The sequence below is a fragment of the Andrena cerasifolii genome, chromosome 14 (assembly GCF_050908995.1).
Source record: "Andrena cerasifolii isolate SP2316 chromosome 14, iyAndCera1_principal, whole genome shotgun sequence".
NCBI lineage: Eukaryota > Metazoa > Arthropoda > Insecta > Hymenoptera > Andrenidae > Andrena > Andrena cerasifolii.
In genome coordinates this window covers 3,800,581-3,813,287 of record NC_135131.1, presented here as the reverse complement: position 1 = coordinate 3,813,287, position 12,707 = coordinate 3,800,581, and the positions used below count along the sequence as shown (strand labels likewise).

Here is a 12,707-nt window from a genome sequence, read left to right as displayed (position 1 = left end):
GAAGCAGTCGCTCACTTCTCTGCACAATAATTTTGATTGCAAATACTAATAGAAAAGCAAGATGGAGAACCCATACCATATTCTAGATCCAAATCTTAGCTACAAACAATTTCACTGTACATGTAATGGGGTGGCAGCTAGAGCTAACAACTTGATCGATCGTATGCAGCAGTAATCGAAGAACAATTAAAGAGTCCTTGTACAAAATGCTGTAAGTGCATTTCATAAAAAAATAGTCCCCGAAAAAGTGTACTGCAGTCGGACAACAGGAAAGGATGCCGACCAGGCCTTCAAGTTTAGAATTCATCAATTTGTTTGGATTTAAAGAATTTCTCGAAAATGGTAAGCCCCATCGAAATTTTGTTCAAAGAATATTAAAAGAGCACTCAATTTTCTACAATTACTGTATATATAATTTTTTTGTGCTTCAAACTATTTTTTAGATAATAGCGTTTGAACATAAAGAGGTCCACGCTACGCGGGTACCACCTCTAGGTACCACCTCTCTATATTCAAACGTGATTATCTAAAAAACGATTGGAAGCACGAAAAAATGATATATACAGTAATTGTAGAAAATTGAATGCTCTTCTAATATTATTTGACGAAAAATTCGATTGGGCTTACCATTTTTGAGAAATTCTTTAAATCCAAACCGTTAATGAATTCTAAATTGTAAGACCTGGTCAGCACCCTTTCCTGTTGTCCGATTGCAATAATCTTATTCAGGAAGGTTTCATTCACTAAATGGAACCATACTAGAGAATGAGAGTAATAGAAATCACCTGCTGAAAATGGGGGCTACCATAATCTCGTATCTATGCATCCACTACTACTTACTATGGTGCGTTCGGCACATAGCTGGGTAGCGCCCCGTTACTTAGGCTATTTGCAAAGTTCGGAGCGAAGTAGTATCGCAGAGTCGGCGTTGGGGGAATCGGTAACCCGGCTGGTCAGTGCGCAGAGGACCCACAGATCTTGGGTTCGAATCCCCATCGCCCGGGACTCCTTTTTCCCACCTTCAACAATGGGGAAGATGACTGCAACTTTTCCCACCCGTGACGCCACCAGCACACGTGCCACTTGTCAAGGGTGTGTTATAAAACATTAATATGTAACTACCAACTTCATAAATTCCACAAACGAAAAATTCGCGCCCAAACCATTCACACATGCGCACTCATGCAAAACCGCGGTACATGCGCTAGTGGCGCCTTCTGCGCCGAGCTTTGCGGTATCTTCCCCATTGCCTAATACTAACACTGTACACCTACGTATATTCTACTTCGTTAAAATAGCAGAAATTTAAAAATAAAGTTCAAAGAAACCTCTCAACTAGACTATTCCAACCATCAATCACAGGTGCACAATTCCGACTCGTGCTAAACATCGCAGAAAGTAACGAGCAGAGTAAGTATCGCTCGTAAGGTGTTGCCGCACGGGGATGAACATTCGCGCGCAGCGGAAAGTATGTGGCTACATAAATCTCTGTTTCATGCACGAGGGGACGCGGAAAGGTGGGAACGCACTCGTCGCGGCTACATGTCACAGCTCTACGATTGTCGGGTAATAACGTGTCCAATAACGTTAAAACAATATCAGGGAAGTGTCGCGTCGCCGCACCGGCGTCAGGGCTGTATTTCATCGCGGCGGTTAGCCAGAAAACCGCCGTAAGACACTTCAAAGGTGTCAAAAGGGTTGACGTTCGCGCCGCGGAATAACGGTCAAAAGTATCCCGTTTTCGGGCGGCGGCAGCCACGCGCATAAATTCGCGGAACAAACTGCCATTGCAGGGGTTTCGCATGGCTACGCCCTTAGGTGCAATGCATAGCGCGACTGCAGTATACACTCAAGTGAAAGCCCACGCGGCGCTACGTGCACGTACAGGGTGTACCGAAGTTTTTCTGCCAACCCTGCCACGACCAGGGTCGAGGAGAGAAATCTTCTGCGAATTATGAACGATGGACTGTATTCTATTCGAAGCTCAAGGTGCTGTTCCGGTCTAGAGCCCATCAAATAGGTGATCTTTAGGAATTAATTAAAGGAAAACTGCTAAATATAATTTAATGGGACTTTTTGCATTGTATTAAGGATGTCTTAAAATATAGAAATATATTTTTTGTTTTATAAATAACCATTGCAGACGGCGCTGGGGATGCGTTAAAGTAGAGGCGTCAAAAAATTCATCCAAAACGGTGGAACCTGTAGCACTTACACCATGCGTATGAAATAAAAAGCAATGCTAGGTTATTAAAGGGTATGAAACTCGGTCGTGGACTTAGCAGTAAAAATTACAAAAAATTACAGTTTTTTTTAGAAAATAACGACACTTGAAGTTTGAAATCAATATTTCCCTATATTTTTCGTCCTTTCAACAACTTTATACATTACAAATTTTCAATTTTTTTTTCAATTTTACTCTCCACGAGCCAGAAGTATATTCTTCGAAATAAAAAAAGTTTCAGTCGAATCGGATAATAACTTTTCGAGAAAAACGCGTTTAGAGACTTTAAAGTTATACATAAGCGCCGAGTGGCCAGGTGTTACTCGTGCATTTGCCGCTACTGAAATGCCTATCAGTTCGAGAATTTTACGAATATCGAAAAATCATTTTAATCGCGAATTCTTAAAACGTTGAACAATTCGAAAAATGAAATGAAAAAAAAGTCGATTTTTTAGACCGGAACCTCCCCTTAAACGGGGGTAGCTCTGATTTCAATGGGTTTAACATTGGCAAATGCGAAACCTGACATTTCGGTGAAACGTGAAATTCACAACTCCACGGGAAGTTCATGACAGTTTTGTTTAAATTGCTGGGCCACGAGGGCGAATGCAAAGTTGCGACGTTGCGGCTCGCGTTGTGTATTGACGTTTGTTAGGTAACTTCTAGCTACAAACAGTCTGTGTGGCTGGCGGTTGAAGTTAATGCGACTGGGGTATGAATCAATTTTACGAACGCGGTAGCGTAACGAAAAAAATGACAACGTTACTGTTGTGTAATTTAGTGAACCCTACGTTTTTTTTATTTAATAATTAATGGGGCTGTTTGTTATGATAGAGTGACGCGGCGAGGTTGATACAGATGTTTTAGAGTTAGGGGAATGACATGTGTTACACGTATTTCCATGGAGTACTTTTTTTTTTAAAGAATTAGTGAATTCAATGAAAAATTTAAAACATTGTAGTAACATTTCTTTAGGCTGCCAGTACAAGACATGAGTATGGGCGTAGTCAAGGTGGGCCAGGGGTTGGCCTCCTCCCTTCTCCTGGCACAGGAAAAAATAAGAAATTAGTCCTTTGTCCAAAATGAAATTAAGTTGTTACAAAATAAAAATAAACTAAATTCTGAAGTAATTCTGCATTGTGTATAGATTTTGTTGTCTATCTAATTATATGTAAGATGTAATAACAATTCTTTTTCACTATTTATTGCCCCTCCCCGAATGAAAATCACTATTTATTACCTTTGTCAGAATGAAATCCTGGCTACGCCCCTGGACATGAGATTAGTCTGCCTGTTTCGAGCTGAGTACGTCTATTAATGTTTTCTAAGTGAAACCATTAACCCTACAACGATTCTCGGTATTTAACCCTCGTCAGACGGCATAGGTACAATTGTAACTTTTGCGTTTTTAAATTGCGATAACTTTTCTCGAGAAAACGGGGAGGGCTGAAGTTTCGTAACATCTCTAAATTTTTGGTTTAGATTATATAGACCAAATTTCAGAAAAATATCTCAACCCCCATCCGAGATAGGGGGTCGAGTTGAGGGTTGCATCCATAACAGCGGCATAGGCACAATGGCGCCCCTATATATTTTGTATGATGATAATACAAGAAAAAAGGAATGCGATATTTTTTAATAATAATGTTATTTTATTATAAAAAAGTAAAAAATAGATAATTTACATTATAAAATAAAATTTGGGATTTTTTTTATTAATTTTCATTGAGTCTAAATGTTATCAATTTATCGTACAAATTATACCGACAGTGAGAATATTCATATAAAATATGTGAGGGTGCAATTGCGCCTCTGCCGTCTGTTAACGTTGTAAAATTCTGCCGTCTGACGAGGGTTAAGTAGGTAAATACAAAAATAAAACTATCAGATGATTGGGTCTATTGACTGAAATATGATGAATCCGAAGTAGATTATCCATGCATCCCCGTATCACCACAGGATTTACAAAACAGAGAGATGCAAAATTTTCACCTAAATAATAATTCCAAACAGCAAACAAAGTACCAACAGTAAACTTTGTATCCGATAATCGAAGTTTCAGTAAAAAATCAAAACACAAACAACCCATGTATGATACAATTATTTCGCAACTGTTGATCGGGGCCGTGATAAATCCACTCAAATTCCATGGTACACGAGGGTGGTCCACGTTTTTTAATTCCTGTCATAGTAGGATTCCCTGAATTTCTATACCACGCTACATGAAATTATGCGATGGTGACCTACATCTTCATCCGTCAAATAAATTCACTGCAAATAAACCCTTTTATCCGACAGATCCTCTTTTATTCAACCCCTTCAAATAAAGATCGAAAACCTTTGCGGAAGGGAAAAAAAGTCGAAGACCTTCAACGAGGAATGAAAGAAGAATTACCTCTCTCTCGATTTTTCGTGCGGATAAGCCTGTTGTCTGTACAGTACCCCGCTTTCCCAATACAGTATACCATGATCAAAGATTAACCGAAGGATTGCACGACACCCTGTATGACGGATGTGCCAAGCGCAAGTCAGCCTCTGACCCAGCCTTACCTGGCACACGTAGGTGTACAATGTAGCTGCGGCTATAGGTGTGTTTACGTGTACACTCTTGCACTTCGCCGTGGTGCAACATCGTATACTGCATCGTTCGCCGACAATCGCCGTCCCAGGGCGAGGAATGCGCGACGCTGGTGTCGTCCTTGTCGCGATCTGGTAATCCCGCCGCTGCTTCCCAACGACCTCCACCCCTTTGAGCTTCTCATCGCCACTCCCAAGTTCCAGCAGCCTTCGACGAATACAGAAAGCAACCCCTACACCGTGCCGTCCCGGAAAACGCGTTTTCTCGGTTTTCTCTAATTGAACGGAGCGCCGAGGATTTAACCTCTCCGCTAGGTACACCTTGTTTGCCTTCAAGCCTACGCGACCCGCGTCCTCAACTTCGTGTTCCCAGCCAAGTTGCTCATGATCCTCGTTCATACTCGTCCTCCTGCCGGCGTGCGAATCAACGGAACGGTGTAACGAGGTCTTACAGCGCCAAAAATTACTTCGCTGTGGGACAACGGCGTAAACCAGGATTGTTGAATTGGCTGTGTACCTACTGTGTTTGTCTGGGGACCGGGGAGGGTCCTTAATACCTGCAGAGAGGCTTGAGGGCTCTTTAGGGTTCCTTGAAATTGAAATATAATACAGTTTACGTGAAATTAGGGGGAGTTTAAGCAGCCCCCATTTTGCTAATTTAGAATATTTTTGAGTTGACAATTTTTAATCGTTTTTAAGACACCGGGGTCTATAATTGAAATTTTATACCCGAAACTATTAATCACGCAGTGTTCGTTCTTTTTTTTTATTTTAATTTAACAGGCCTGGCATTTCTAAATAAATTTGCGTTTACACCGAAATTTATTTACGTAATATAAGAATTACGAACAGGTGCTAGTTTTTGAAATATCGGTTCAGGGTCTTGTTTTCAATGTGACTGAATTTCTTCAAGCCTTTTCTACAAACTGAAACTGTATAGGGTGATTATTTTAAAATTCCCCACACAACGAGCTGTTAAATGTAATATGCTGCTATATTATTTGAGTTATATCTACAAACAAAATCGACAGGTTCCATAGTGGCTTCAACAATGCTGTTTGCACCTGCTACTTACAGAACAGTTTTATTAACTCACGCTTGGCCAATGAGACTTTTTCCTTCACTATTTCTTTGACACGAGGACAGCAAAAGTGGCATTGCTCGATGGAAACCACGAGGAGGTGGTGGGTTCTTTCATCGGGAGAAGAGAAAGACGATACGAAAATAATACAGCGTAGGTAGGATTATTTCGAGTGCACTTGCTCTATCGAAAAATATGTTATATTTTAATTTTTCCTGAAAATATACATCTCCGCGATAATTCACTAATTGTTTTCGAAAACAAATATATATATATATTTAAAAACTATATATATATATTCACGTTTGTATATTTTCAGGAAAAATTAAAATATAACATATTTTTCGATACAGCAAGTGCACTCGAAATAATATATATATATTATTATATATATATATATCTGCTGCGTGGATATTTAAAATAGACTATACAGCATCCGATTTCTCATAATCTGTGGTCGATGGTAATCGTTCTCACTTTCACCCTCCTTCCGCATTGCATTCCGAAAACGACCTCTGAAGGAGCGAAAATTTATTTATCGACTGTGTGGGATCTACCCCACGAGAAGGGGATAAGCATCGGCGTTGCTCAGCCATTAATCATTGGAATTGTATCCTTTTTTTTTCTCCTTAGACCCGACCGTGGGTGAGAATTGCATAATTTTTCAAGCGAGAAAATCCGAGCGCCAGCGCCTGCAACGTGTCTGTGCGCGTACGTTTGTCTGGTCTGACGTGAATTTGACAAATTGTTAAATACAAGGAATATATGCGTACACTCTGTGGAAATGAATTTCCTCGCGTTTCCCGATGGAACGAAATTCGCGGATGGAATTAAAGTAATCACTTCCGTGTCATCGCGACGATGATTAATTGATCGAATTCTCAGCGCGTTATTATGAAAAATTCAAATTCAGACACTGCTTGCAGTGTGGGCGATACGTATTCAAGGAAATTTCATTTTTAGATTATCGAGTGGTTAGAGTCTACATATACTTGTACAAAGTGGAATTTAGATGTCAGTGCGTACCCCTTATCGCGTGGGGTATTTCAATTCCTGGATACAGGTCTTTTTAACCCTCGGTTGTCACAACTATTTTTTCGAACGTGCAGTGGCGCACGAGAGAAAGTTTACAAATTTAAAATCGCATAACTTTTTTAGAATCGGTCCAACCGACATGAGCTCTCCTTTTTAGAAGCTAGGGGGATTAGTTTGCTAAGCGAAGGTCGAAAATCACTGATTTCAGGAATTTTGCGATTTTCGAACTTATTCTGCGATCTTTAAACTTTTATAGCTCAGAGCAACGTTAACCGATTTTGATGAAATTTTAGGCACGTATACAACTTACTTCAATCTACAAACGGGTTTTTTGAATTTTCATTACAGGCTTACAAAGAAAAGTTTAAAAAAACATATACTATTTTTTTTTTTGCTATTCCGACCAATTTAATTTTTTTTCAAAACGACGAAACACGTCAGTTAGCAAACTAATCTATCTAGCTTCTGAAAAAAACTCATGTCGTTTGGATCAACTCTAAAAAAGTTATGCGGTTTTGAAAGTTGTCAACTTTCTTTTGTCCGCCACTGTAGTTGTCACATTGCCAATTTCCAATTAGCTGCTGTTTAAAAACAATCTGTTAAGTTAAGTCGCAAAAATTCTGAGATACATTTGGAATATTGTAGAATATATGTTCAACGTTGAAAATTAACATTTAAAGTATCACCATGTTTAAACAGTAATAATTTTCAATGATTCAACTCAAAGTCAAATTGTGGGTAATTTTGACCCAGTGTGGCAACCCAGGGTTAAAGTATACAAAGAAAAACACGTCTTGTTTGATAAAGGTCAGAATTTTTAATAATAAAACTCCACGTACCATTAATGAACATACAAATATGGTAAAGAACTTCATAAAGAACTTCAGAAAAGTAAAAAAATTACGACAAGTACACCAAATCAAATAAATCACAAAAAATAGAAGATAATAATAATTACAAAATAAAAAAAAGATAATAAAAGAAAATTCAAATCAAATAACTCTCACGCCCAAATTCATACATTCCTTAATTTAAAATAATCGCGCACTAGTCAAATCATGCAAGCGTACCACCTTGTTAGTAACAACCCAATAATTAGATCTCGAAGCTGTTTACATTTCAAATGCAATTTAATACAATATTCATTCTATTACGTGATCTTGCATTCTGAACATATTTTTCTTAATGAACATTACGGGTTTCCCTCGAGTCGCGCGGAACAGTGGAATTTAATTTAAGTTTTTCCTGCACGAGGTATTCCAAGGTATATTTCAAATGAATAAAGTGGAATTTGACACGAATCGCGTGGGCAAGTCGGGAGTGTTGTTTCCCGCCCAACTAGCTACGAACACTCCCTTCAGGGGTTTCACGGGGATGGCTTCTTTCGATTGTCAATGATCAAAAGGTCCCCACAGATCTGATTTCACGATGGCAACCCTGATTCCTCGTCGCAGGATGTCGCTCCTGACCAAACATTTTCAACTAATTACTTTCGGTTTCGTTACATTTGTGGGGTTTCCTCCACGTTGCTGCTTCTGTCTCCTACTTCTTGTAACATTAAAATTCATCAACGGGACGATTTTTTTTTTAATTGTACGTAGAAGTTTAAATTGCTTTTAAAAAAACTACAGTTTAATTAAATTGCACGGCGTGCTCAGCAAATAATTTGAAATAACTGGAAGTAAAACACTGTTTGATATACGGGGTGTTCCATTTATAATATAAATATTGAATATCTGCATTTATATTGGGGATGCGACAAAAATGGAAGAGAAAGTTGTAGAATGCTGAAAAATGTTACTTTAAAATGGGCTTGTGAATTAAAATAAAATATTTTTTAGATACAAATTAACCAACATTAGACAGTATTAGAAATGATGTAAAAGCGTGTGGTACTGACATTAAAAGTTTGACGTTGATTTTTCAGTCATTGTCACTTGGATGCTCAATTTTTTCCAACCCTCGAATTCTCTTGTTTCAAATATTTCATAAAGAATTTCTGTAGAATTCATAGAGTATTCTTATAAATATTTCAAATTGATCAGTACGCTATACAAAAATGTTCCGACAGAGAAACATAGTTAACTGCTCAGAATTGTAGAATTTTTTAAAATTTAAACGGAACCGTGCAAAGCTTTGTGCAAATTTGCTCCACGCAAATAGGCTCTATAGCAAAGTAAGAGTTTACTTTGGGATGTATTTGCAAAAAGTAGAAGTAGAGAGAGTGAAATTCTCCTAAATCCCGTGTGCCGGAAAACATTCAGACCGCTGTTCCAATTTTCTGTAAACACTAATCTTTGAAACTTTGTCACAATATCAACGCGAAATGTTCGGTATATTAAACACATTAAAACACACTCATCGAAAATCATTTCGGAACTTCATAAAAACGATATTTACATTAATTTCGTCGATAGTAATTAACAATCTGCATGGTCCATTACTCAATTACAGTAGAGCAATAAATTAATACATAAAATCTGGTTCGTTAAATCGTATTTAAAAATACTTTCCCTCCGACGTGTATAATTTTAATTATTCGTTTAATTCACATGGTTCTTAGCGAAATTACGAGTAATGTGTTGGAAAAATCTATGTTTATTTTCCATTGAATTTTCGCGTAAACAGATTTCCCGCCAAAACGGAAAACTCTTTCGCCCGTGCCCCTTTTATTTTTAGCTTTCATTTATTCCCTTTCTGGTTTCTGGAGATTAAATCCCATTACAGCCTCTAAATTCTTTCCCCTTATCCCCGAGAAGAATTCTGCGTGCGAAATACGAGACAGTAACTCTCCCCGTTCGTTTCCGTGTTTTCGCGTAATTCCCTTTTTCATTTCCACGTTCACACGAATTTATGAAGAACGTTCATCGAAATAATAATGAATTACGCGACATAGGGGGTGCGTTCGTTACATTTAAAAACCCGTTACTCATCTTTCGCGGGCACGACAGAAATGTCTGGACATTTGTTCTTATAGCCGGCACGCTAGCACAGCCGTACATTACTCCACGTGACAACGCAACATTGATTCATGCGTCGAATCGCTTTTTAAGCGCTGTTTGTCAAAAGAGTCGTCGCCGAACGCGCCACGCGAATGTGTTAAATTTCTATTACCCATCGAACGTTTTGTAAATGATGCCACGTGATCGATACGAATCATGTTTTAATATAAATGCAGGTATTTGCAGAATTTTGTCAGGTAATTGATAAAAGTTTAACAACAGTTTGAATTAACATATTAGAATCTCATTGCGGGGCTTGTGGTTCTGTATATGAAGGGCTGATAATCACAGTTCGACAAAATTTGACTTTTTTTCGGACTTGTCACATTCAATAGCCGTTTCTTAAAGGTTTCCATGCACCCTCAGTTTTTGAGAAATTCAATTTTTAAGAAAACTGCAAATTTTCAACTTTGAACATTTTTTGTTTCGAAACAATAGTAGTTATTCGGTTGCTTGTTCCTTCACATTATTCTATGAACCCTCCCAAATACAATGACATAAGTTATTAGTGCATTATGAACATTTAAATATGTTTAAACAACGATCAAAGGGAAAAGAACACACGAAATGCAACCATTTTTGCAGATATCTTCCAATTTATTTCCAAAACTAAGGGTCTAGGAGAAATTCTGATTATTCCACGCGATGCGGCAGACAATTTTCCTTCGGAAAGCATCAACAGAAGTGGTAAGTCACGTTTTGTTTTCAATACAGAAGCGAAATAGTTTAGCAAAACATGCGGCGCTGACAGTGGTACTCACGCGCGTTACGCGATCCTCCGAACCTGAGAGCCCCACGCGGCATTGACTACCACTGTCGGCGCCGCACGTTTTGCCAAACTCTTTCATTTCTGTATTGAAAACAAAACGTGACTTACCACTTCTGCTGATGCTTTCCGAAGGAAAAATGTCTGCTGCATCGCGTGGGGTAGTCAGATTCTCTCCTAGACCCTTAGTTTTGGAAATAAATGGGAAAATATCTGCAAAAATGGGTGCATTTCGGGTGGTCTTTTCCCTTTGATCGTTGTTTAAACATATCTAAATGCTCATAATGCACTAATAACTTATATCGTTGTATTCGGGAGAGTTCATAGAATGATTTAACGGAACAAGCAACGAAATAACTATTACTGTTTTAACACAAAAGATGTAAAAGTTGAAACTTTGCAGTTTTTTTTTCAAAATCGAATTTCTTAAAAGCTGAGGGTGATGGCAACAAACGGTTTGCGGATTCGTATTCAACGCTCGAAAACCTATAAGAAACGGTTATATTGAATGTTACAAGTCTAGATGGCTGTCGAACTGTGTAATCACAGTGGTGTGTAAGTTCAAATTTTGGTAATTTGCTCCCTTGCCCAAAATTTGCCAGCCGAGGCGAGAGCCTACTTAGCCTGTACACAAACCCGCGCCTGGGTAGAGCAAATAATTCGTTAACGCGTCGTAAATGGAACTAATCAGCTGCTAAAGGTCGTCAGAAACCGCTGATGTACGCGCGGGTGCAGCGATTTTTCGCGAAGCAGCCAGTATTTTTTCCCCCGTTGGAAAGTTTTAAGTAAATCTTGCCCGATCCACTTGCGATTCAGCTCGCCGTGGGCCGCTCGACCGTATAACTTACTTTCGACGCCATCACCAGTTCTTAGAACGATAATGATCCATTAAGAAACTCGGAACTCGAGAATTCCAGCGAATACTCCGGGTTAGCTAGAGCGACGCTTTCTCACAAGCGTGGGGTGTAGAGAGGAATGAAGAGCGGGGAGAGAAAAAAAAAACGTTAATCGGGAGAGCACGGGGCCGGAAACGGTGAAGTCTTTCGACTTTTCATCGAACTGGAAGGAGTCGTCTTTGTGCTTAACGGAGGGTGCCAGCGTGCGGTAGCGAAGGGTGGGAAAGGGATGAAGGCTCGGGGGCGAGCGAGACGAAGGGTTCGCTTCCCGATTCCAGATGAACGGATTTCGTTAAAAGCAGATTTACATTTCCTCGTCTCTCTCTCTCTCTCTCTCTCTCTCTCTCTCTCTCTCTGTTTCACCTGCCGTCCTCTTCCTCGCGCAAACGCTCCCTGGACCGTTCGTGCGCTGCGGAGTCGCGCGCCTCCCATTTCGTCTCCTTCCGCGTTCGAGTTCCGCAATGAATTTACGCTTGATTTCTCGTAGGTGGATTCCTCCGCGAAACATCAGCCGCAGCAGCATCCGCAACAGAAGTGGGATCGCAACGAGGCAGCGTCCCATGCTGATCAGCGGGAGAATCTTCAGTGGATCGAGATCAGGGTGAACCTTCAGCCGCTCCATTACTCCAACGGCCAGCTGAATCTCCGATGCAGCGCCCAGATTCCCGGCATATATTCGGCGATAAGCGAGGTGCAGCTCGGCGCCGGACTGCGTGAACCCGTGCCAGAGAGAGGTAACCGGAATTTTCTGCTGACTTCGGACCGGGTCTCGATTGTACAATGCCACACGCCTCGAAACTGTGCCGTTTTTTAGGCGTAACGACGTGACACCGCGGCGCAAATGGATGATGAAAAAAAGTCGTTGGGGATGTTGTAGCAAAGACAAAAGCCGAGAGGGTGGAACGAATAATACGAGGGACATACGCGTGCTTTTGTCTGAAGTTTTGATGGTGACTCGTCGCGGTGTACCTACAAAGGTACCTGTTGGAATGGATCGGTATTTGCAAACGGTTCCTTTTAGAATGAAAGTAATTTAGTGGTCTATATTGCGAGAAATGCTTCAAGTTTCAAGTGTTTTTCCACAAGGGACGTTCGGTAAACCCGAAATTCAGAAAATTATGAAACT

The 12,707-nt window shown here is 39.9% G+C and overlaps 1 protein-coding gene across 1 annotated transcript in view; it reads left to right on the top strand.

Annotated features, from left to right (window-relative positions):
- The window catches only part of LOC143376532 (uncharacterized), a 196,510-nt gene that overhangs the window by 170,254 nt on the left and 13,549 nt on the right, over positions 1–12,707 (top strand). Inside the window, exon 5 of the mRNA XM_076827009.1 lies at positions 12,069–12,315. Within this exon, the coding sequence (XP_076683124.1) occupies positions 12,069–12,315 (247 nt within the window). The remainder of the gene's footprint in view (positions 1–12,068; positions 12,316–12,707) is intronic.